The sequence below is a fragment of the Phoca vitulina genome, unplaced genomic scaffold, assembly GCF_004348235.1.
Source record: "Phoca vitulina isolate PV1807 unplaced genomic scaffold, GSC_HSeal_1.0 scaffold9, whole genome shotgun sequence".
In the NCBI taxonomy this organism is placed as follows: Eukaryota; Metazoa; Chordata; class Mammalia; order Carnivora; family Phocidae; genus Phoca; species Phoca vitulina.
Window position 1 is genome coordinate 21,440,461 of NW_022589712.1, and position 21,343 is coordinate 21,461,803.

The following is a 21,343-nucleotide window of genomic DNA, read 5'->3' on the forward strand; positions in this document are numbered from 1 at the left end:
AAGCAAAAATAAACAACTGGGACTATATCAAATTAAAAGCTTCTGCAAAGTGAAGAAAATAATCAACAAAACAAAAAATAACCTATTGAATGGGAGAAGATATTTATAAATGATATATCCAATAAGGGTTAATATCTAGAATATTCTGGTTAATATCCATAATATATAAGGAACTTATACAACCCAATACCCAAAAAACAAATAATCCAATTAAAATGTGCAGAAGACATGAACAGACATTTCTCCGAGGAAGATATATAAATGGCCAACAGAAACATGAAAAGATGCCCAATATCACTAATCATCAGGGAAATTTGAATTAAAACCACAATGTATGGATAACACTTCACACCTGTCAGAATGGCTAAACTCAAAAAAATAAGAAACAAGCATTGGCAAGGATGTGGAGAAAGACTCTTGTACACTGTTGGGGGAAATGTAAATTGGTGCAGCCACTTTGGAAAATAGTATGGAATTTCCTCAAAAAGTTAAAAATAGAAGTATCAAATGATCCAGTAATTCCACTACTAGGGAATTACCCAAAGAATATGAAAACACTAATTTGAAAAGATATCTGCACCCTTATGTTTATTGCAGCATTATTTACAATAACCAAACTATGAAAGCAACCCAAGTGTCTGTCAATAGATGAATAAAGAAGAGTGGTATATATACACAATGGAATATTACTCAGCCATAAAAAGAATGAAATCTTGCCATTTGCAACAACATGGATGGATCTAAAGGGTGTAATGCTAAGTGGAATAAGTCAGTCAGTGAAAGACAAATACCATATGATTTCACTCACATGTGGAATTTAAGAAATAAAAGAAAGGGAAAAAAAAGAAACAAACAAAAAAATGCACTCTTAAATATAGAGAACAAATTAGTGGTTACCAGAGGGGAGGTGGGTGGGGGGATGAGTGAAATAGGTGAAGGGGATTAAGAGTACACTTTTTGTGATGAGCACTTAGTAATGAATTGTTGAGTCACTATATTGTATACCTGAAATTAATATAATACTGTATGTTAACCTTACTAGAATTTTAAAAATTAATAATAATAATAATAATAAATTAAAAAAGAAAACTGCCGGGGCACCTGGGTAGCTCAGTAGGTTAAGTGTCTGACTCTTGGTTTCAGCTCAGCTCATGATCTCAGGGTGGTGAGGTCAGGTTCCTACTTAGTGCAAAGTCTGCTTGTCCCTCTCCCTCCCCCTCTGCCCCTACCCTTGCTCACGCATGCACACATGCAAGCCTGCTCTCTCTCAAATAAATAAATTAATTAAATTTTTATTTTTAAAAAGGAAACTACTATGAACAACAACAACAAATATACTTTTTGTTTTTCCTCAAGTTCTGCTACTTGGAATTTCAACCTAAGGTAACTCGTACTGAAAGTAATCCTAAGAAGTGGATGCTTGAATGTGGTTCTGGAGTTGATTCACTCACTGGTCAGCTGGTGGTCACTAGTAGTAGGTAGAGTACTGGTAGCTCCTGGCATGCTATAGAGATGAGATTGCTAAGACTTTCACTTGTAGTGAATTTGATAGGCTATAAAGGGAAAGAGCTGCACCAGCTAGTGCACTCTCTCTGTGGTTTGAGAATTGTGGGGTAAGAATAACTATAAATTATAGAGTTGGGAACCTTTACAGAACCTTCATATTAGTTCCTTGATTTGTAGAATAAGAGTTGTTGTAGTAAGAAAGGCAAGTAGAAGTCCCTGAAAATACACCCTCAACTCTCAGCCAAGACTGTAAATCAAAAACAACTTAAATCTCAGGAGAGCAATGGCAGAGTTTAGGATGTAGGGGTGATGGGTCTCACAATATCCCCCATTTAATCCACCATTCTGGCTTAATGGGTGAATCAGAGAGCATGACATTGAGTTACTACAAACTTACCCAAGTAGTCTCTTCATCTGCATCTGCTATATTAGATGTAGTATATTTACTCTAACAGATCACCACAGCCTCTGCTGTATGGTTTGCAGGTATGTCTACATCTATTTATCTTATATCTATCAGAATGAGAATTGGACAGTTTGCCATCATACAGGATGGATAATAGTATACATTCATGGTCTTGCCCCAATGCTATATTAATTCTCTATTAATTCTTTGCCATGAGGGTCCAAAGGGATCCAGGCCATCTGGAATTTCCACAGAACTTCCTTTTGGTTCTCTAAATGGATGACATATTACAGGTCCCCCCTTGCCTTTTTATCTTGAATGAGATTGACACTTACTCCAGATATGGATTTGCCTTTCCTGCCTGTTGTGCCTCAGCTATCACCATTATGTGAAGGTTCATAAAGCATATGATATCCTGGCATAGGGTCACACCTAACATCATCTTTGGACCAAGGGACCTTCTTTGTAGTAAAGGAAGTATGGCAATAGGCATACGATTTTACATCACATATGTGCCCCATCCAGAAACTGTCAGCCTGAAAGAACAGTGCAATAGCATCTTGAAGGTACAGCCAAAGCACAAGCTTGGTGATACCTTGCAAAGGACAGGGCACTATCCTTCAGGATGCAGAGTATAGCTTAAACCATCATCCACTATATGGCTGTGTCCGCATTCAGTAGATTACATGGGTCCAATGGATCCAACAAATAAAAGTCAGAATGGTCTTTACTTCCTGTGACTCTGAAGAAATTACGTTTCTTATTCTCCCAATTTTAGGCTCTGTGGTTCTAAAGGTCCTGGTTCCCAGAAGGGGATGTTTCTACCAAAGAACATAGTAAGAAAACAACTAAACTTAAAGCTATGGCTGTTATAAATGAGCCATCAAAGAAAGGAGTTACCATATTGTTAGGGTTGCTTGATCCTTATCAACACAAGAAGATGATATATTTGACACATCATCTACTAGAGTGTCCCTTGGTTACCTTATACCCAGAAGTACAGCACCCACAGCCCAATAATAGTAGGGTAACCTAGAGGTAACCTGAATGAGATGAGAGTCTGCCTCAGCCTAACTGGAAAGCCACCTGGACCAACCTAGGTGATAACTGGAGCGGAGGGGAATCTGGAGTGTGTGGTGATGAAGGGAGATGATAAACATCAGTTACAAACTTGAGACCAACTGCAACAGTGAGAAGCTACATTTGGTCCACTAATCTTTCTCCTGTTAGTTTTTCCCAGAAACTGTGATCAACCAAAAATCTGGTAAGAAGGAATTAGAGCTAAGTGGGTACAAGGAGTGGATTGTAGTGGATGCTGTTTTTTGTCCGATATCCTTAACCAGGTCAATGCACTAATTCTAGGCTGCTGGGAATTTTGAGTTCTAAAGGCCCACAACTGCCTCCTTTTCTAGAGAATTGACCTTGGCCAAGCACAAGTCCCCTTGCCTGGGCACTTATCTCCCCTGGGGTGGATAGCCCATTCCAATAACTGAGTGACTTGGAGATACTGACTGTGGACACTCATGCTTTAAGGTGAGATGAGCTCTGTGGGCAATCTGAGCTCCATCACTTCCTATGGGATCAGGAGAAGCTGAACTTATTCTTCCTGCCTTCACTTGCCTTTTCCTTCCCTTCTTCTGAGACTACTCCCTCAACAAATCACTTACCCAAGAATCCCCATATCAGGCTGTGCTTCTAGGGGACCTGTCTTGAGAACTGCACATTTCCTAGGATCAGAACAGCTATTAAGTTGCAGAGTCACTATTATTTTAAATATATAAACATAAATATTTATTTAATATAATTTAATATTTTATATATTAAATATATAAATTATATTTATTATAAATATAATTATAAATATATATTTACATTATATAAATATATAAATATAAATTTATATTTATATAAATATATAATATAATTATATATATAATTATAAAATATAAATTTATAAATTTATATGATTCTAAATTATAATTATAAATTTATATACTATATAATATAAATATAAATTTATAAATAATAATATAAATAGTAATATATAATATAAATTATATAATATAATTATATGTAGTATATATAATTATAAAATATAAATTTATATAACATATAATATAAATATAAATTTATATAATTCTAAATTATTAATTATAAATTATAAATATATACATAATTATAATTTATATAATATATACTATAAATATAAATTTACATAATTATAATACAAAATAAATATATAATATAATATAATTTAATATATAATATAATTTAATATAAATATAAATATTTATTTATATATATATATAATTTTTTCATCTCCAAAGACTTTCCTCTTTCACTAAGTCACACTCACTCTGGTATGCTATCCACCACCATTCGCTAACCCTCCATCACTGATTTAATTTTTTTTATTGAGCAGCTGTTACAGAATGTAATACTGTTTTAAGAGTGTTTGAGGGGCATCTGGGTGGCTCACTCAGTTAAGCATCCAGCTCTTGACTTGGGCTCAGGTCATGATCTCAGTGTCGTGAGATCAAGCCCTGCATCGGGCTCCGTGCTGGATGTGGAGCCTGCTTGAGATTCTCTCTCTCCCTCTGCCCCTCCCCAAACCCTGTCCCTCTCAAAAAAAAAAAAAAAGAGTATTTGAGATGCGGCTTGCTTCTTCAACAGAAGCAATTACTTGAAATAACTAGTTCACAGAGATTGGATGAAGAATATGAGTGTCAGAGAGATAACAGAAACGATAAGGCAGTTCTGTGCAATTTTATCATTCCTAGGCCCACTGTAACAGGTTCCAAATGTGCAGTTAGAACTGGGCTGCTCCACATCTTACCCCAGTCTGCTCCTAAGATATTTCAAACCTTCATAACTCTCCTCATGCCACCCAGCCCATCCCCTCCCCTCTGCATAGGACCCTGATTCCTAACAAATAAAGAAAATAAATCCTCTCATGGATGAAAAAACTTCTTCAATTCCTCCTGTTCTCCCACCCTCAGTAAAATTTCTGCATTCCTTCTCTAGTCTCTCAGACTTTTCTTTTTCACCTCAAATGACCTCCCCAGTTAGATTTTATCTGATGTTTAACTTATTCCATCAAATTATTTTCTCCTTTAACTCCTGCCTTTGCTCTCCCATTTGTTTCTGACTCTCAGTACATAAAGATACTTCATTTGTTCCCAAATTAAAAATGAATTTACCTTTCTACTAACAGTGGACATTTAGTCTGTTTCCTTTTAGGGATCTATTATGAATAGTGCTGCTATGAACTCTCTTGTTGATATATTGCTACATATACATGTACACAATGCATCAGACTCATCTAGAGGGCTTGTTAAAACATTGATGGCTGGACCCCATCCCCAGTAGTTCAGTAGGTTCAATAGGCCTGGGGTAGTGCCCAAGAATTTTCATTTCTAAATGTTCCTAGATGATGCTAATACTGCTGATCCAAGGACTCTACTTTGAGAATCACTTCTCTCAGGAATATATCCAGGAGGGGAACTGCTTGGACATAGGGTATAGAATATCTTCAATTTTGATAATCCCAAACTGCTTTTCTAAAGTGGTTGTACTACATCGCCACCAAAAGTTAGAATTCCTCACCAATACTTGCATTCTAAAACTTAAAAGTTTGCTAATATGGTAGGTGTGCAGTGACATCTCATTGGCTTAATCAACCTTTCTCTGTTTATTCAACTTTTCAATATTTACTAGCCATTTGGATAATTTCTGTTGTGCAATGCATAATCAGGTCATTTTTCTGTTTTTCTATTAGATTTTGCCTGTTTTATTTTTTTTAAGATTTTATTTATTTTTTGACAGAGACACAGCGAGAGAGGGAACACAAGCAGGGGGCGTGGGAGAGGGAGAAGCAGGCCTCCCGCGGAGCAGGGAGCCCGATGCGGGACTCGATCCCAGGACCCTGGGATCATGACCTGAGCCGAAGGCAGACGCTTAACGACTGAGCCACCCAGGCGCCCCAGATTTTGCCTGTTTTAAATAATCAAATTTAAAGAGTTCTTTATATATTTGGAAACAAGTTTTTCGTTGGTGGTGGTGGTGGTGTTAGGTTACATAAACTGTGAATGTCTTCTCTCAGTCTTTGGCTTGTATTTTTATTCTTTTAATGGTATTTTTAGAACAAAAGTGTTTCATTTTTATGTAATTAAATGCACTAATCTTGACTCTTTTTTTGAGTACATGATTGCTAAGTTTAATTCAACTGTTATAGCCAAGTCCACTTTATAAAAATAACAGAATGTTTCTATCAAAATTGAATTTTTTCTTTTTTTTTAGCATGCAACTTTCTTTTTTTTAATTTAAATTCAAGTAGCCAATATATAGTACATCATTAGTTTCAGATGTAGTGTTCAATGATTCATTAGTTGCGTATAACACCCAGTGCTCCTCACATCATGTGCCCTCCCAGTTACCCCATCCCCCCACCCACCTCCCTTTGCACAACCCTCAGTTTGTTTCCCAGAGTCAAGAGTCTCTCATGGTTTGTCTCCTCTCTGACTTCTTCCCATTCAGTTATCCCTACCTTCCCCTATGATCCTCTGTGCTATTTCTTGTATTCCACATATGAGTGAACCATATGATAATTGGCTATTGTGGACATTGCTGCTATGAATATTGGGGTGCATGTGTCCCTTCTTTTCACTACATCTGTATATTTGGGGTAAATACCCAGTAGTGCAATTGCTGGGTCATAGAGTAGCTCTATTTTCAACTTCTTTGGGAACCACCATACTGTTTTCCAGAGTGGCTGTACCAGCTTGCATTCCCACCAATGGTGCAAGAGGGTTCCCCTTTCTCCACATCCTCGCCAACATTTCTTGTTCCCTGTCTTGTTAATTTTAGCCATTTTAAGTGGTGTAAGGTGGTATCTCATTGTGGTTTTGATTTGTATTTCCCTAATGGCAAGTGGTGTGGAGCATTTTTTCATGTGTCTGTTGGCTATTTGGTGTCTTCTTTGGAGAAGTATCTGTTCATGTCTTCTGTCCATTTCTTGACTAGATTATTTATATTTTGGGTGTTGAGTTTGGTAAGTTCTTCATAGATCTTGGATACCAGCCCTTTATCTGTTATGTCCTTTGCAAATATCTTCTCCCATTCTGTAGATTGCCTTTTAGTTTTGTTGACTGTTTCCTTTGCCGTGCAGAAGTTTTTATCTTGATGAAGTCCCAGTAGTTCATTTTTGCTTTTGTTTCCCTTGCCTTTAGAGACATGTCTTGCAAGAAGTTGCTGTGGCTGAAGTTGAAGAGGTTACTGCCTGTGTTCTCCTCTAGGATTTTGATAGATTCTTGTCTCACATTCAGGTCTTTCATCCATTTTGAGTTTACCTTTGTGTATGGTGTAAGAGAATGTTCCAGTTTCATTCTTCTGCATGTGGCTGTCCAATTTTTCCAGCACCATTTAGGGAAGAGATTTTTTTCACTGGATTTTCTTTCCTGCTTGTCGAAGATTAGTTGACCATAGAATTGAGGGTCCATTTCTGGGCTCTCTACTCTGTTCCATTGATCTATGTTTCTGTTTTTGTGCAAGTACCATGCTGTCTTGATGATCACAGCTTTGTAATATAGCTTGAAGTCAGGCATTGTCATGTCCCCAGCTTTGGTTTTCTTTTTCAACATTCCCCTGGCTAGGATTGTTTGTTCCAGCTCTGAAAAATGTCGATGGTATTTTGGTAGGGATTGCATTGAATGTGTAGATTGCTCTGGCAGCATAGACATTTTAACAATGTTTATTCTTCCAATCCATGAGCATGCAATGTTTTTCCATCTCTTTGTGTCTTCCTCAATTTCTTTCATAAGTGTTCTGTAGTTTCTGGCATACAGATCCTTTACCTCTTTGGTTAGGTTTATTCCTAGGTATCTTACGGTGTTTGGTGCAATTGTCAATGGGATCGATTCCTTAATTTCTCTTTCTTCAGTCACATTGTTAGTGTATAGAAATGCAACTGATTTCTGTGCATTGATTTTGTACCCTGCCATGTTGCTGAATTACTGTATGAGTTCTATCAAAATTTATTTTGATGTGAGTACGGGTTTGCTGCTTTGTTTTTGATACAGCTTTAGTAAAAACTTGCACCAAATGCACTTTTTAAAAAAGTTTTAAGGCTTAATAAAAATTCAGAGACTAGTAATTTCTCAGTGTAAATTAGATGTTGAGAAAAGGATGCTAAGATCTTTTCAATCTTCCAAAGGCAGGTAGTCCCCAATGTATAGAACATTTTCCAAATACAAATGCCCTCCTGTCAGACTCATGTGTGCAGAAACTCCTCTTGTGCTTCTCTTGGTTACCAGACTGCCCAGGCATACTGAACCCACTCCTTCAGCCTCAGGGGGCAAAAGAAATGGGGAAAAGATGGGGAGAAAGGAAATGAGAGAATTCTATCACTGCTGCTCAGAAGCTCTTGTTATAGTTCATGTTTTCCTCATTCCCCAAAGCTTCTATTCCTATCTCTGGTTTCCCCCAACTCCAATGCAATCATCCTTGTCAGTGGACAGAACTAGAGAGTTTTCTTCCCTTTTGGTTCATGGTGTGTGTGTGTCGGGGGGGGTGGGTAGGGAGGGACCACAAGAGCCAGCACTACAATGTCAAGCTTCTTCTTGGCAATCCAATTTGGAATTCACAAATTATTTTTTTATATATTAAAAACACATAATTATAAATGGTAGTTCATTTCTACCATTAGAACATTTTGTTGTAAGTTAAACAAGTTAGTGTGTTTGGGCTTAAAAAGTTAAACCACCATATAGGACATTTTTTAATGGGGAAAAATGCTCTGAAATCTAAACAACTTTCTTATAACGGCTTTTGAACCTCAAACCATTTAAAGGATGGAGACAGGAAGTACTTAATAGAGTCAGTCACATGGAATGAGTACATCGGATGAGTGTTGTTGGCTCCAAAGTCAGCAAGGCAACTGAAAGGGGATAACTGTCTTGGACTCTTTTCTAGAGGAGCTGCTCCTGGCAGCTTTCAGGTCTGATTGGGGGGCTTTTCCTTCACATAAGAAAACATGATCCTTGGATTTGTTTGGTGTGCCAAGGGTGAAGTGACAGTGATTGAGGAAACATCACTGGTCTTCCCACCAGATGGGTTCAGACACCACTGATTTGTCAAAAATACCACTTCTCCTTCCAGGAGGTTTTGTCCTTTTAGGTATGTCCTGAGGTTCTTCACTTGGTCCAAAAATATTAGATACTTTTCTGTTGGGCCTGTTTGAAGGAAGAGCTTCCTCTGGACTTACCAAATGATTGCTCGATTCTCCTCCTGGAGACTTCATGACCCTGGAGCTAGCCAGCCACTCTTTCTAGCCCTTGAATATGTTGCCTTCTGCTGAAGGCAACTCCCTCGGCCCTCCTAATCTTAACTTTTATGGTTAGTGCATTTTGTGTCTCATTTAAGAAATCCTTCTCTACCCCAAAGTCATGAAGATATTCTCCTATATTAATCACTGAATAACTTTATAATTGGCGTTGTATTAGATCTCATATGCACTTGGAATTGACTATTGTGTATAGTGTAAATTAGGAGTCCAATTTCATTTTTTTCTTACATAGTGCACAGTTGTACTATCACTATTTTTTTCTCATTTTTTAATTTAAATTCAATTAGCCAACATATAACACATCGTTAGTTTTTGATGTAAAGTTCAATGATTCATTAGTTGCATATAACACCCATCACATGCCCTCTTTAATGCCCATCACCCAGTTACCCCATTCCCCCCACATACCTCCCTTTCCACAACCCTCAGTTTGTTTCCCAGAGTCAAGAGTCTCTCATGGTTTGTCTCCCTCTCTGATTTCTTCCCAGTTTTCCCTTCCTGTTCCTATGATCCTCTGCCCTATCCCTTATATTCCATATATGAGTGAAACCATATGATACTATTATTAAAAATACTGTCTTTTCTCCCACCTCCCTGCAATATATCTCTGTCATATATCAACTATCCATTTGTGTGGGGACCATTTTATTTTCTTCTTACTGAAATATAGAAACACTGTTACTTTTTTATATTGATTTTGTATCCATCAACTTCCCTTAACTGCATTAATGGGTTTCATATGTTCAATTTACTTTTAAGCATTTCAAATGTCTGACCAAGCAAGCACATCTCCTAGTAAGAAAAATATTCCAAAGCATCTCAAAGGCTCTAATAAATCTAAATTTAACTTATATATTTGGTAAAGCCATTTCTCTTAAATATTAGAATACCACTTACAAACTTGGTCACGTTCCTTTTTTAATTTGAAATTATAAGTCAATTACACATTTTAAATAAATAGAATCACAACATTAATCTGTCAGTCTAAAATGCCAAAGTTCTTTAAGTATTACATTTTAACTACATAAACAGGCTATTCCTCAATCTAACATATTAATTCTAATAATATGATTTAATTTATCATCCTTGTATTATAAATCTTCCTCTGATTGAAAAGTCACTCACCGGGGCGCCTGGGTGGCTCAGTTGGTTAAGCGACTGCCTTCGGCTCGGGTCGTGATCCAGGGTCCTGGGATCAAGCCCCACGTCAGGCTCTCTGCTCAGCAGAGAGCCTGCTTCTCCCTCTCCCTCTGCCTGCTGCTCTGCCTACTTGTGCTCTCTATCTCTCTGTCAAATAAAATCTTAAAAAAAAAAAAAAGAAAAGTCACTCACCTTCTAAATGAAGCAGCTTTAACATTGCAGGCGATAAGAAGCTTCATTTCAGGAGAACTGAGGTTACCCCCTGGAACAAGTCATTGTTACTAAGTATACCATTTATGATGGTAAGATTACTTGCCAGCAAGGAATTTGAGACTGGATGGGGACCTGGAGGAAGTTTAAGTACAGGATAATCTACAAGTTGCACCCAAGTCCTTCTAAAAATCATCTCTAAGTTACATGGCCTCCAAGCCCAAACTCTTCAGATGGCATTTCTCAACCTGCCTCTCTGAGTTCACAAAGTAAACATGCCAGCGAATAGACAGCCATTCCTTGGGCACACTGCAGCAAGAGGTGTGCACATCAGCAGCCAGGTCAGCCTTGGGGAGGACAGACTCAGGGAAGAAGCCTGCACAGGTCCTGGAAGGGAGCTTGGGGCCATTTGTACTGGGAATTTGTGTTTCAAAGCTTAGTCTGTGTGTGCTTGAGTCAGGGATTGGGGGAGTGGGAGCATGGATGAGTATGTTTCCTTGACCCATGGACGTTTCTGTTGTTGGGAGGGTGTAGCTAGGGGAAAGCCAAACAAGACCCTCTGCAGTGAGGGGGCCCAGGGCAAGGCGCACTCTTTTCTTCGTCTCAGGACAGAACTGCACTAAAACTGGGACAGAACTGCAGGTGCTTTTCTGACCTTTTTAAGTAAAGCCATTAAGCAAAATACAAAGATTATCCTAGCAAATCAAGGGACAGAAACATAGAAATGAAAAGGTATGCCAGGGGTGCCTGGCTGGCTCAGTCAGTCAGTGGAGCACGTGACTCTTGATCTCAGGGTTGTGGTTTTGAGCCCCATGTTGGGTGTGGAGATTACTTAAAAATAAAAAATAATCTTAAAAAAAAAAAAGTATGCCAGCAGCATTTAGCTATCTTGAGGGCTCCAAAGAAGGGACTTTGGAAATATTTTTATATCTACAGAACAAATCAGTTCCTCAAACAACTAAAGCATTTAACTTACTGAAACGTATGATTAGAGCAGTTCTTGGTGGCCGTAATGTTAAAATTTAAAGGATGTAAGACAAGAGAGACTTAGAGGCAGATAACTACTTGGAAGAGGAGAGACTTGAAACTGCATTTGCAGAGTGGTATATGTAAACTGAAGAAAAAGTGAGAAAAAATGGGTGGGCAAATCGTACCACCGGTCCTTTGCCATGGCTGCGTGTGTTAATCTGTCCCACCCCCAGATTCCTTTTTGGCCTTAAGCTACTATAAACAAATTAACAGCATTAAAAATTTGAGGCTTGCTTTTATGTCATTTTCTTATTTATTTTTTTTAAGATTTTATTTATTTGACAGAGAGAGAGAAAGCGCACAAGCAGGGGGGAGCTGCAGGCAGCGGGAGAGGGAGAAGCAGGCTCCCCACTGAGCAGGGAACCTGATGCAGGGCTCGATGTGGGGCTCGATGTGGGGACTCAATCCCAGGACCCTGGGATCATGACCTGAGCTGAAGGCAGACGCTTAACCGGCTGAGCCACCCAGGCGCCCTTTTATGTCATTTTCTTTTTGGGCCATATTAACACAGATCCTTTGGGATTTCTAAGGAAACACTCATAGGTGACATATGAAGGAGATACACTACAAATGAAGAAAATCACAAAAATTCACACAGAGATTTTGAAACATGGTCTGTTTGATGCATGGAAGTAAGTGCAACTTGTGGAAAGTGAAAGAAATCATACTTTGAAAAGTGTGTCATCAGTTCTCTTTTATACATACCTATTCTAAAAAATCAAAATGAAACAATTTCCCTGTGTTGATTTAAAACCAAGAGGCATTGGGGTGCCTGGCTGGCTCAGTCAGTAGAGCTGCGACTCTTCATCTCAGGGTTGTGAGTTCAAGCCCCACATTGGGCAAGGAGCCTACTTGAAACAAAACAATAAAACCAAGAGGCATTAAATCTTCCCTAGGAACTGGACAAATCTTACACTTGCTCAAATTCAAATCAAAGGAAAGTCTAAACTCAGCTCCTTTCTTCCAGTTTCACCTGCAACTTTTACTCTAGGTAGACTGTAATGAACCACATTTAATTGGGTACTTGAAATGTTGCGTAGAAAGTCAGTCCTATCCATTTCACTTCTTGTTCTTAGATTCCATACTCTAATTTCTGATTACTGATGTCCAAGCACCTGGCTCAGCTAATGAAAAATTGTTCCTCATGGTCCTTTTGGATAACTCATTGAAGCAACTCTATAATAGTTAAAATTTAGTATAGTCACAGTTTTGTAAAGCCTTATCATAGGTTTTTTTTTTCTCCCTTTAACTCCATAGAAAAAATTGTTCCCCTCCAATCCACATCTCTTAAGCTTAGGGTTAAGAATGGTGGCAACTTTGTGGTGGCTAGTCCCAACTCCTGGGGGATGCTGTGAGATTTTGGGTATCTCCCTGACTAATCCAGCATGAGAACAGTATTCTAATTCAACAAGTATTTATGGAGTGCCAGCAATGGGTAAACCATTATGCTAATATAATGGAGAAAAAAGTTACGTATTTCAAAAGAACTTACATTTAAGTGAGATATGTCATATGTATCCAGATTACACCATAATTTATGTAATCATTCCTTTATTGTTGGCAGTGAAGTTGTTTTCAATCCTTTGCTTTCACTCAAGACATTGTCATAAACATTCATTCATTAATTTATTCAATAAATATTAATATAATACCTGTGATATGTCAATCATTATTCTTAGTGCTGCAGGATTTCATATCACTGCAATGAATAGAAAATGTATACAATACTTCAAAGTTCCTTTGTGAAACTTCTCCAGAGAAATTTTTGTTCAAAAATTACACCAGCCTGTGTTTTAATGTAATCACTAAAGATCAGAGAAGGACAGCCTATTAAATTTCAAATGAAGAATGCATGTCTGCGGCAATCGTATTTTCCCCAGGAGCAATTATAAAAATGATACAGAACACTTTATTCTGTCAAAACATATGCCCAATTAGAGGGAAAACCCTTCAAAAATCGAGTTCTAGATCTGCTCAGATATATGAAACCCAGGATATCCAGGAAAGAAAAGCTGAAGCTAAAGACATTTTTAATCATAGGAACATAAGATCATGTCTAGCAAACTTCTTTTTAAAATTTCCCTAAATTCTATATCACCTAAATTCCACATCACTCTTTAATCCAACTAAATATAAAACCCCAAAGGAAAATTTGCATGACAAGAAGAGGACTGCTTGCTTTCCTCCTAAATTATCAGAGTTTTCGTGCCTTTAAAAATACAGCAGACCGAAGTTTTGTCTTCAGCAGCTCCGCCGCATGGACCGTTCCTGCTTACTGTGGTTGAGAAACTCCAGGTGCCTCCTTATAAAATGTTCTCAACCACCAGGCTATTTGTTGGTGTTAAATACTGTTTTGGCGTCCCCTAGTGTGAAACATGGTATCAACACCTGTACATGTTGAAAATCATATTTTAAAACTTGCTTACAGACAAAAAATGATACCTGAAATAATTTTCCACCAAAGGAAATGTGACTTTAGTTTATGTCCATTTGAAGTTCATATTTTTCTGCAATAATAATAAAATGTAAATATAATTTCTGGATACAGAAGACATTTGACAATAAGAGGGTAGTTACTTAGAGTACAATACATCTATACAATGAAATATTATACAGCTATAAAACAAGACTGAAAAAAAGAGAATGAGGAACCTCTTCATGTACTCCTCTGGGATGATCTCCATGATATGTCGAAGAAAATAAAACAAAAAACAAAAGATTCATTTGAGCACTTTGCTACCATCTACATTTTAAAAGGAGTAAAATGTCATATATATTTGTGTTTGCCTATATACATCCACTAAAAAAGTCTCTGGAAGGATACACAAGATACACATAACCATGGTTACTTACTGAGGATGGGGGTGGGAATGGACAGATATTAGAAACTGCATTCCTCTGTATACTTCTTTTGTTTTTGAATGACACCTTGACTATTCAAAATATTAAATGACTTTTGGGACACCGGGGTGTTTCAGTCAGCTGAGCATCCTGCTCTTGATCTCAGCTCACTTCTTGATCTCAGCATCATGAATTCAAGCCCTATGTTGGGCTTCACGCTGCGCATAGAGCCTACTTAAAAAAAAAAAAAAAGAACAACCACAAAATATGAAATGACTTTTAAAAAATTTGAAGCCATCAGCACAAGAACAAGAATAATGAAAAAAGAAAATGTTACCTTGCATTTCCAGACTTAAAAAATAGACAAGACAAAATATAATTTTCTGTCTAAAATATATTTTTTTCTTTTCCTTTTTTCCATAAGCTTGTAAATTCAGTTAAAAATTCTAAACTATTCATAAGTCTAGCCAAATTTCATAATCACTCTTAAGAGGACTTTGGATAAAATTTAGTTCCACTCCAAATTTTTACTCTAAAACATTTTAAACCACACTTATTAATGTAATATGTTGCACTTTCCTTGTAAGTATTGCAATTGTCTTACAAATAAAGCTTTTTCATGTACTTAAACAAACTGTGTTCACAAATCTAATCTTTTTTTAAAAGATTTTATTTATTTATTTGACAGAGACAGAGACAGCGAGAGCAGGAACACAAGCAGGGGGAGTGGGAGAGGGAGAAGCAGGCTTCCCGCTGAGCAGGGAGCCTGATGTGGGGCTCCATCCCAGGACTCTGGGATCATGACCTGAGCCGAAGGCAGCCGCTTAACGACTGAGCCACCCAGGCGCCCCACAAATCTAATTAATTAAATTTACAAATATGTAAAAAGACACAAGTTTTCTTATATATTCCTCATTACTGTATAAAACCATTACCACTGAATTGTGTCCCCCCAAAATTCATGATGAGGTCTTAACTCCCAATAACTCAATGTGGTTGCATTTGAATGGAGGGCCGTTAGGTAAAATGAGGTCATATGAATGGACCTTAATACAATATGATTGACCTTTTTATAAGAAGGGGAGATTAAGACACAGGCATACAGAGGGACACAGAGGGAAGATGGCCATCAGCAAATCAAGGAGAGAAGCCTCAGAGTGAAACCAACTCTGCCATCACTTCGATCTTGGACTTCTAGCCTCCAGAACTATGAGGGAATAAATTTCTATTGTTTAAGGCACCCAGTCTGTGGTACTCTGTTTGGGCAGCCCCAGCAAACTAATACACCTTAGCTCTTAATTACTACATGTAAATGTATTTTCCATCTAGTTCTAAAGGCCTTTGAATTTGAGGAATTCTCTCACATCCTTAGAATAATTCTTAATGATATGGAATTATTAATTTCCCTGGCTTTGACTACATAATCACAACTTCCATGAGGATTTTACTGACAACTCTAAATTCATGTGGAAGGGCAAAGGATCAAGAATTGCTGGGACGCCTGGGTGGCTCAGTCGGTTAAGCATCTGCCTTCAGCTTAGATCATGATCCCAGGGTCCTGGGGTCAAGCCCTCATCATCAGCAGGGAGCCTGCTTCTCCCTCTCCTGCTCCTCCTGCTTGTGCTCTCTCTCTCTGTCAAATAAATAAATAGAATCTTAAAAAAAAAAAAAGAATTGTAAAGATATTTCTAAAAGAGGGAAATTGTATGTATGGGCTTTCACCCTGTCAGATATCAAGACTTATTATAAAGGTATAATAATTAACATCTTAAATTTTTTTAAATAATAATTAACATCTTGTGTTACCAATGCATGTATAGACAAAGAGACTAATGGAACAGAATACCCAGAAACAGATCTATGCATATACAATAAAAGCATTAAAGATGAGTAGGGAAAGGTTGTACTATTTAATGAATGATCCTTATCACCGGGGACTAGTCAGCCAAATAGGAAAATGTTTGAAAATTAGATCCTTAAAGCCAAACAAATCAAAACAAAAACTTCCAAGTAGATTAAATTTCTAAATATAAAAAGTCAAAATTATAAAACTTTTAGAACAAAGTAAAGGAAACTATTTTTTATGGCCCTAGGGTAAAAAAAGAGTTATGCTTGATTTCGTTTTTTTAATCCAATTGCAAAAAGCACCAACCATAAAGGAAGGCTGATACATCTCACTACTTTAAATTTAATTTCTGTACAAGATACCATAGAGAAAGTTAAAGATGTATCACAAACTGGAAAAAAAATACTTTCATTGCATATAACTAGCAAGCCTGGTATTCTGAATATATAAAGATCTAAAAAATTAGTAAGAAAAAGACAAACATCCCAATTTAAAAAATTGTCAAAGAATATGAATATGCAATTCACCAAGCAGAAATATAATAGGCCAATAAACTCATAAAAAAACATGCCCAGAGGTGCCTGGGTGGCTCAGTCAGTTAAGCAGCTACCTTCAGCTCAAGTCATGATCCCAGGGTCCTGGATCAAGCCCCATGTCGGGCTCCTTGCTCAGTGAGGAGTCTGCTTTCCCTCTGCCACCCCACCCCCATGCTCTCTCTCTCTCTCTCATATAACTAAATAAAATCTTTTAAAATAAATAAATAAAAATTAAAAACATGCCAAGTCTTCCTAGTAAGCAGGGATCGCAAATTAAAGACACAGTGAAGTTCTATTCCACCCATTGAATTAGAAAAAAATTTTAAATGTCTGAGGACACAAAGTTTTGGGAAGGATGTGGATCAAAAGGAATTCTCATTCTCTTGCTGGGAAAGCCAATTGGTATAACCAGTTTGGAGAGCAATTTTGCAATAACTAGCAAAGCTTGAGGATACTCATTCCTATGTCTCAACAAATTTTTACCTATATATATGCCCTAAAGAAACTCCTTCATGTGTATAAGAATATATATGCAAGAATATTTATTGCAGCATTGTTTCTTATGGCAAAGCTGAGCAATTAAATGTTCATTATTGAGATAATGGACATATTATGGTATATTAATTCAACAGCATACTACACAACAGGAAAAATGAACTAAAACTACATATATCAACATGGATTCTGATGAGGGAAAATACTCACAGGGTGTCATTTTTGTTTTTTTTTTAAGGTTTATTTATTTGACACATGGGATGGGGGGAGCACAAGCAGGGGGAGCCGCAGCAAGAGAAGGAGAAGCAGGCTCCCCGCTGAACGCTTAACACTGAGCCAACCAGTCGCCCCCCCCCAGGGTGTCATTATGTAAAGTTTCAAAACATGCGTAACGATAACCTCTTGGATACACAAACTTTCAGCAATCAAAAACAAAAACAAAAAACCCAACCAGACTCGGGAATGATTAACTCTAATTTCAAGCTGGTTTCCTGAAGTAAATAGATTAGGGAGGGGAACACAGAGAACTTCATTTGTATAGTTTTATTCGTTTGAAAACCAAAACCAAAACAAACATAACAAAGTTGGAAACAACAATGGCAAAATTGCAAGCTTTGATATATCTGGATGGTGAATCCACAGGTATGTCTTATAATAGTATCTACATTTTAGGGATGAAATGTTTGTTATAACATGGTTTAAACCAAAGAATAAGACTTTTGTTTTGTTTTGTTTTTGGTACAGGCATTTGATCCCATAAGGAATATTTTTTTTTTTTTGTCATTTTCTTTCCTTTAAATCTTTTTTAAAAAAATAAAAACTGTTTTAGGTGTGCAACATGATTTATGTACATAATGAAATGATTACTACAGTCAAGCTAATTAATATATCCCTCTCCTCACAGTTACCTTTGTGTGTGTGTGTGGTCAGAGCACCTGAAATCTGCTCTCTTGGCAAATTTCTAATACTCAACACAATAGATCTCTAGACTTATTCATCTGTACATAACTGCAACTTTGTATCAGAATAAAACTATTTTAAAGTTATCTTTCTCCCAGTAAAGAGTTCCTTCTATTTGGCTGCCAGACAGTTGTTCACCCATTCATCAAATTTTTTTGAGAATACAAACTCTGCTGGGCCATGAGGATATCATAAAAAGATATCATAAAAGAAGCATATGATAATAGTATCAAAAAAGTATCAATTATTTTTCTCAAGTAGTTTGAATTCACACGAGGAAGTTTTTAAACCAAAAAGTAGGGTATAAAGCAATAATAATGAAGAAATGTACAAGAAGCAAAAAAGGAAGAGAATTTACATCTGTCTGGTGTGGCCAAAGCCGATTTCAAGGAGATGCTTTTGAGCTGACTTAAAGAGAGAAGCTGTTTGCCAAGGAAACAAAAGCATTCCAAGCGCAGGGAACATCTAGTACAAAGAATTGGAGAGGCGAGCTGCACGGAATGTTGAGAAATACAGGCTGGGGTGTGTAGGGTGGGGCGAGGACTTGGAGGGAGGCTATCAAATTAAGAAGCCGGAGTGGAAGGAGGGGCTTGGTGTGGGAGCCGGAACGTGTCAGAACTGGTAGAATACTTCGGTCACCAGGCAGGAAACGGCGGCCCTGCGAGCGTTGAAATAACGTTCACTCTACACAACTTATAAGACACATAGTTGGGACCAGAACTTGCGTCTACTGATTTTCAGGGTGATCCATCCCTGGCTGTGAAGGGACTTCCAGGCTGTCACATTCGCTCCGAAATCAAAATTATAGCGAGTTCACTTTCACGGTTGCCTGTAGCCCTGTCCTACATGAGCTTCCCATTTCTTCTCAGCTTTCAACCTCCCAAGGATGCTCCCCGCCTCCCCGACACCACGCTCCATTAGGCCGCCGGCGGGCTCTTAAACCACGACGACTGGTCCCAAAAGTGGGCGTGCACGAACCCTCGGAGACCACAGGTCCCGGCATGCAAAGCTCCCGGTTAGAAAAAAGACCACTAACTGAACCATAATGCAACGCTCTACGAGGGGGGAGGGGCACTCTATAGGGGGGAGGCCGACTTGTAGCGTCGCCCAGGCAACTCCAATTCCGTGACAGAATACACTTCCGCTTCCTCCTCTGAGCCCTAGGCCCGCGAGTCCACGCAGCTTCGTGGCTGTGACGTCATCCGCCTGCGACTGAGCGGCCCGGAGGTTCCGTACCGTGGGCCTCTCTCCCGCGTGAAAACCTAGGGCAGCTCCTTCTCTGTGGCCTCTGACCTGGGAGCAAAGAGAAAGCGGCGAGATGACTGACCGCTACACCATCCACAGCCAGCTGGAGCACCTGCAGTCCAAGTACATCGGCACGGGCCACGCCGACACCACGAAATGGGAGTGGCTGGTCAACCAGCACCGCGACTCCTACTGCTCCTACATGGGCCACTTCGACCTTCTCAACTACTTCGCCATTGCGGAGAATGAGAGCAAAGCCCGAGTCCGCTTCAACTTGATGGAGAAGATGCTGCAGCCTTGCGGACCGCCAGCCGACAAGCCGGAGGAGAACTGAGACCCCCGTGCTGTCACTGCTGTGCGGGAGCCTCTCCTGAGGTCCCCCCGTTTGCCGTCATTCCCGCGTGTTCCTTCCCCAAGTGGACCGATTCTCCATTGCTCCTGTTTCTCGTGCCTGCCTCGTACAGAAGTGCTTACCTGGGGGCGTCCCGCCTGACCTGCCTTCCTGTGGACGCTTCGGAACACAGCGTTGGGAGACCATCAGGACCCCTGAGAACTGAGACGGTGGAGACATCCTAAAGCCAGCAAGAGAGGGGAGAAGGCACTAGAATGAGATGGGATTTGGAAGCTCCTTTTTGGCTAGTTGATTGTCGTCGTTGCTTTTTCCATAAAGTTTAGAAATTTTTCAGTCTCTTTGGTGTGGACTACTTGTGTTCGGGTGGAGGGGGTCCAGGGAAGGCTCTGGGATTTTGGTTTCATAGGAGACAGAAGAGGCGGGAGGTGGGGGAGTTAAGCACAAGGCCAGCGTTCATTGCCAGACACTTAAATCCGCCTTGCACACTCTCCCGAGACCTTTTTTCAGGCCCATAACGCCTTCTATTGAGGTTTGTGATCACTGTATCCCTCCTTCATTTTCTTCCATTCAAAAAATCTTTGCTAGCATTGTCCACTCCTCTCTATGTAAGTTGCATCCTCTCTTAAATCTTGGGACTCTGGACACATCCCTGAAAAATGACAGGCTGCCAAACGAGTTCTTTCATTCATTCAACATTCAACAAATATTTGTTGAGTTCTATATGGCGGGCATTTTGCCACGCTTTTGGAGCTTATGTTATACTTGGGGGTGGGGGAGGCCGCACAAATTGTAGGCATAAACAAGCAAGTAGTAGAAGGTATTGTGCAGGATGGGAGTAGCAGTACGTTTGCAGTACAAGATGCTTCTGATAGACTATTGAGATGGTTACACTTGAGCAAAGACTTTAAGGAAGGGAAGGAAATAGCCATGGGGAAAACTGGGGGAATTGTTTTCCAGGCAGAGGGAACTGCCAGGACAATGGTGCTAATACTGAAATTGTGTCTTGCTTATTGGAGAAACATCAGAGAGGCAAATGTGGCTGGAGAGAGTGAGCAAGGGGAAGAGTAGAGGGATAGGTAATGGCGGAGGAACAGTTAAGAGTAGAGCCTGGTAGGCCAGTGCAAGAACTTGGGACTTTTGTCCTGAGGGAAGTAGGGAACCATTGGGAGTAATGGTTTTATTCAGTAATGTGATCTGACATATTTTAGATCAGTAACTCTCCAACATTTTAGCCTTGGGACTTCATTACATTCTTAAAAATTCTTGAAGACCCCAGAGTCTGTTTATGAGGGTTATAGCTGTTGATATTCATCAAATTAGAAATTAAAACGAAATTTTAAAGTATTTAGTAAATCGTGTAAAGATAACAATAACAAAACCATTACATATTAGCAAAAAAACTTCATGAAAAATAACTTTTTCCAAAAGCAATTTA

General features: G+C 38.7%; 1 protein-coding gene across 1 annotated transcript; it reads left to right on the forward strand.

Annotated features, from left to right (window-relative positions):
• The first annotated feature begins 19,486 nt into the window (after nucleotides 1-19,486).
• Nucleotides 19,487-20,244, forward strand: SF3B5 (splicing factor 3b subunit 5). The gene has a single exon (XM_032407748.1). The coding sequence runs from the start codon at nucleotides 19,630-19,632 to the stop codon at nucleotides 19,888-19,890; it is 261 nt and encodes an 86-aa protein (XP_032263639.1). The 5' UTR covers nucleotides 19,487-19,629; the 3' UTR covers nucleotides 19,891-20,244.
• Nucleotides 20,245-21,343: the final 1,099 nt, after the last annotated feature.

What these genes read in the sequence shown, in the direction of transcription:
- SF3B5 (XM_032407748.1), top strand. Translation starts at nt 19,630, where the DNA reads ATGACTGACCGCTACACCATCCACAGCCAGCTGGAGCACCTGCAGTCC.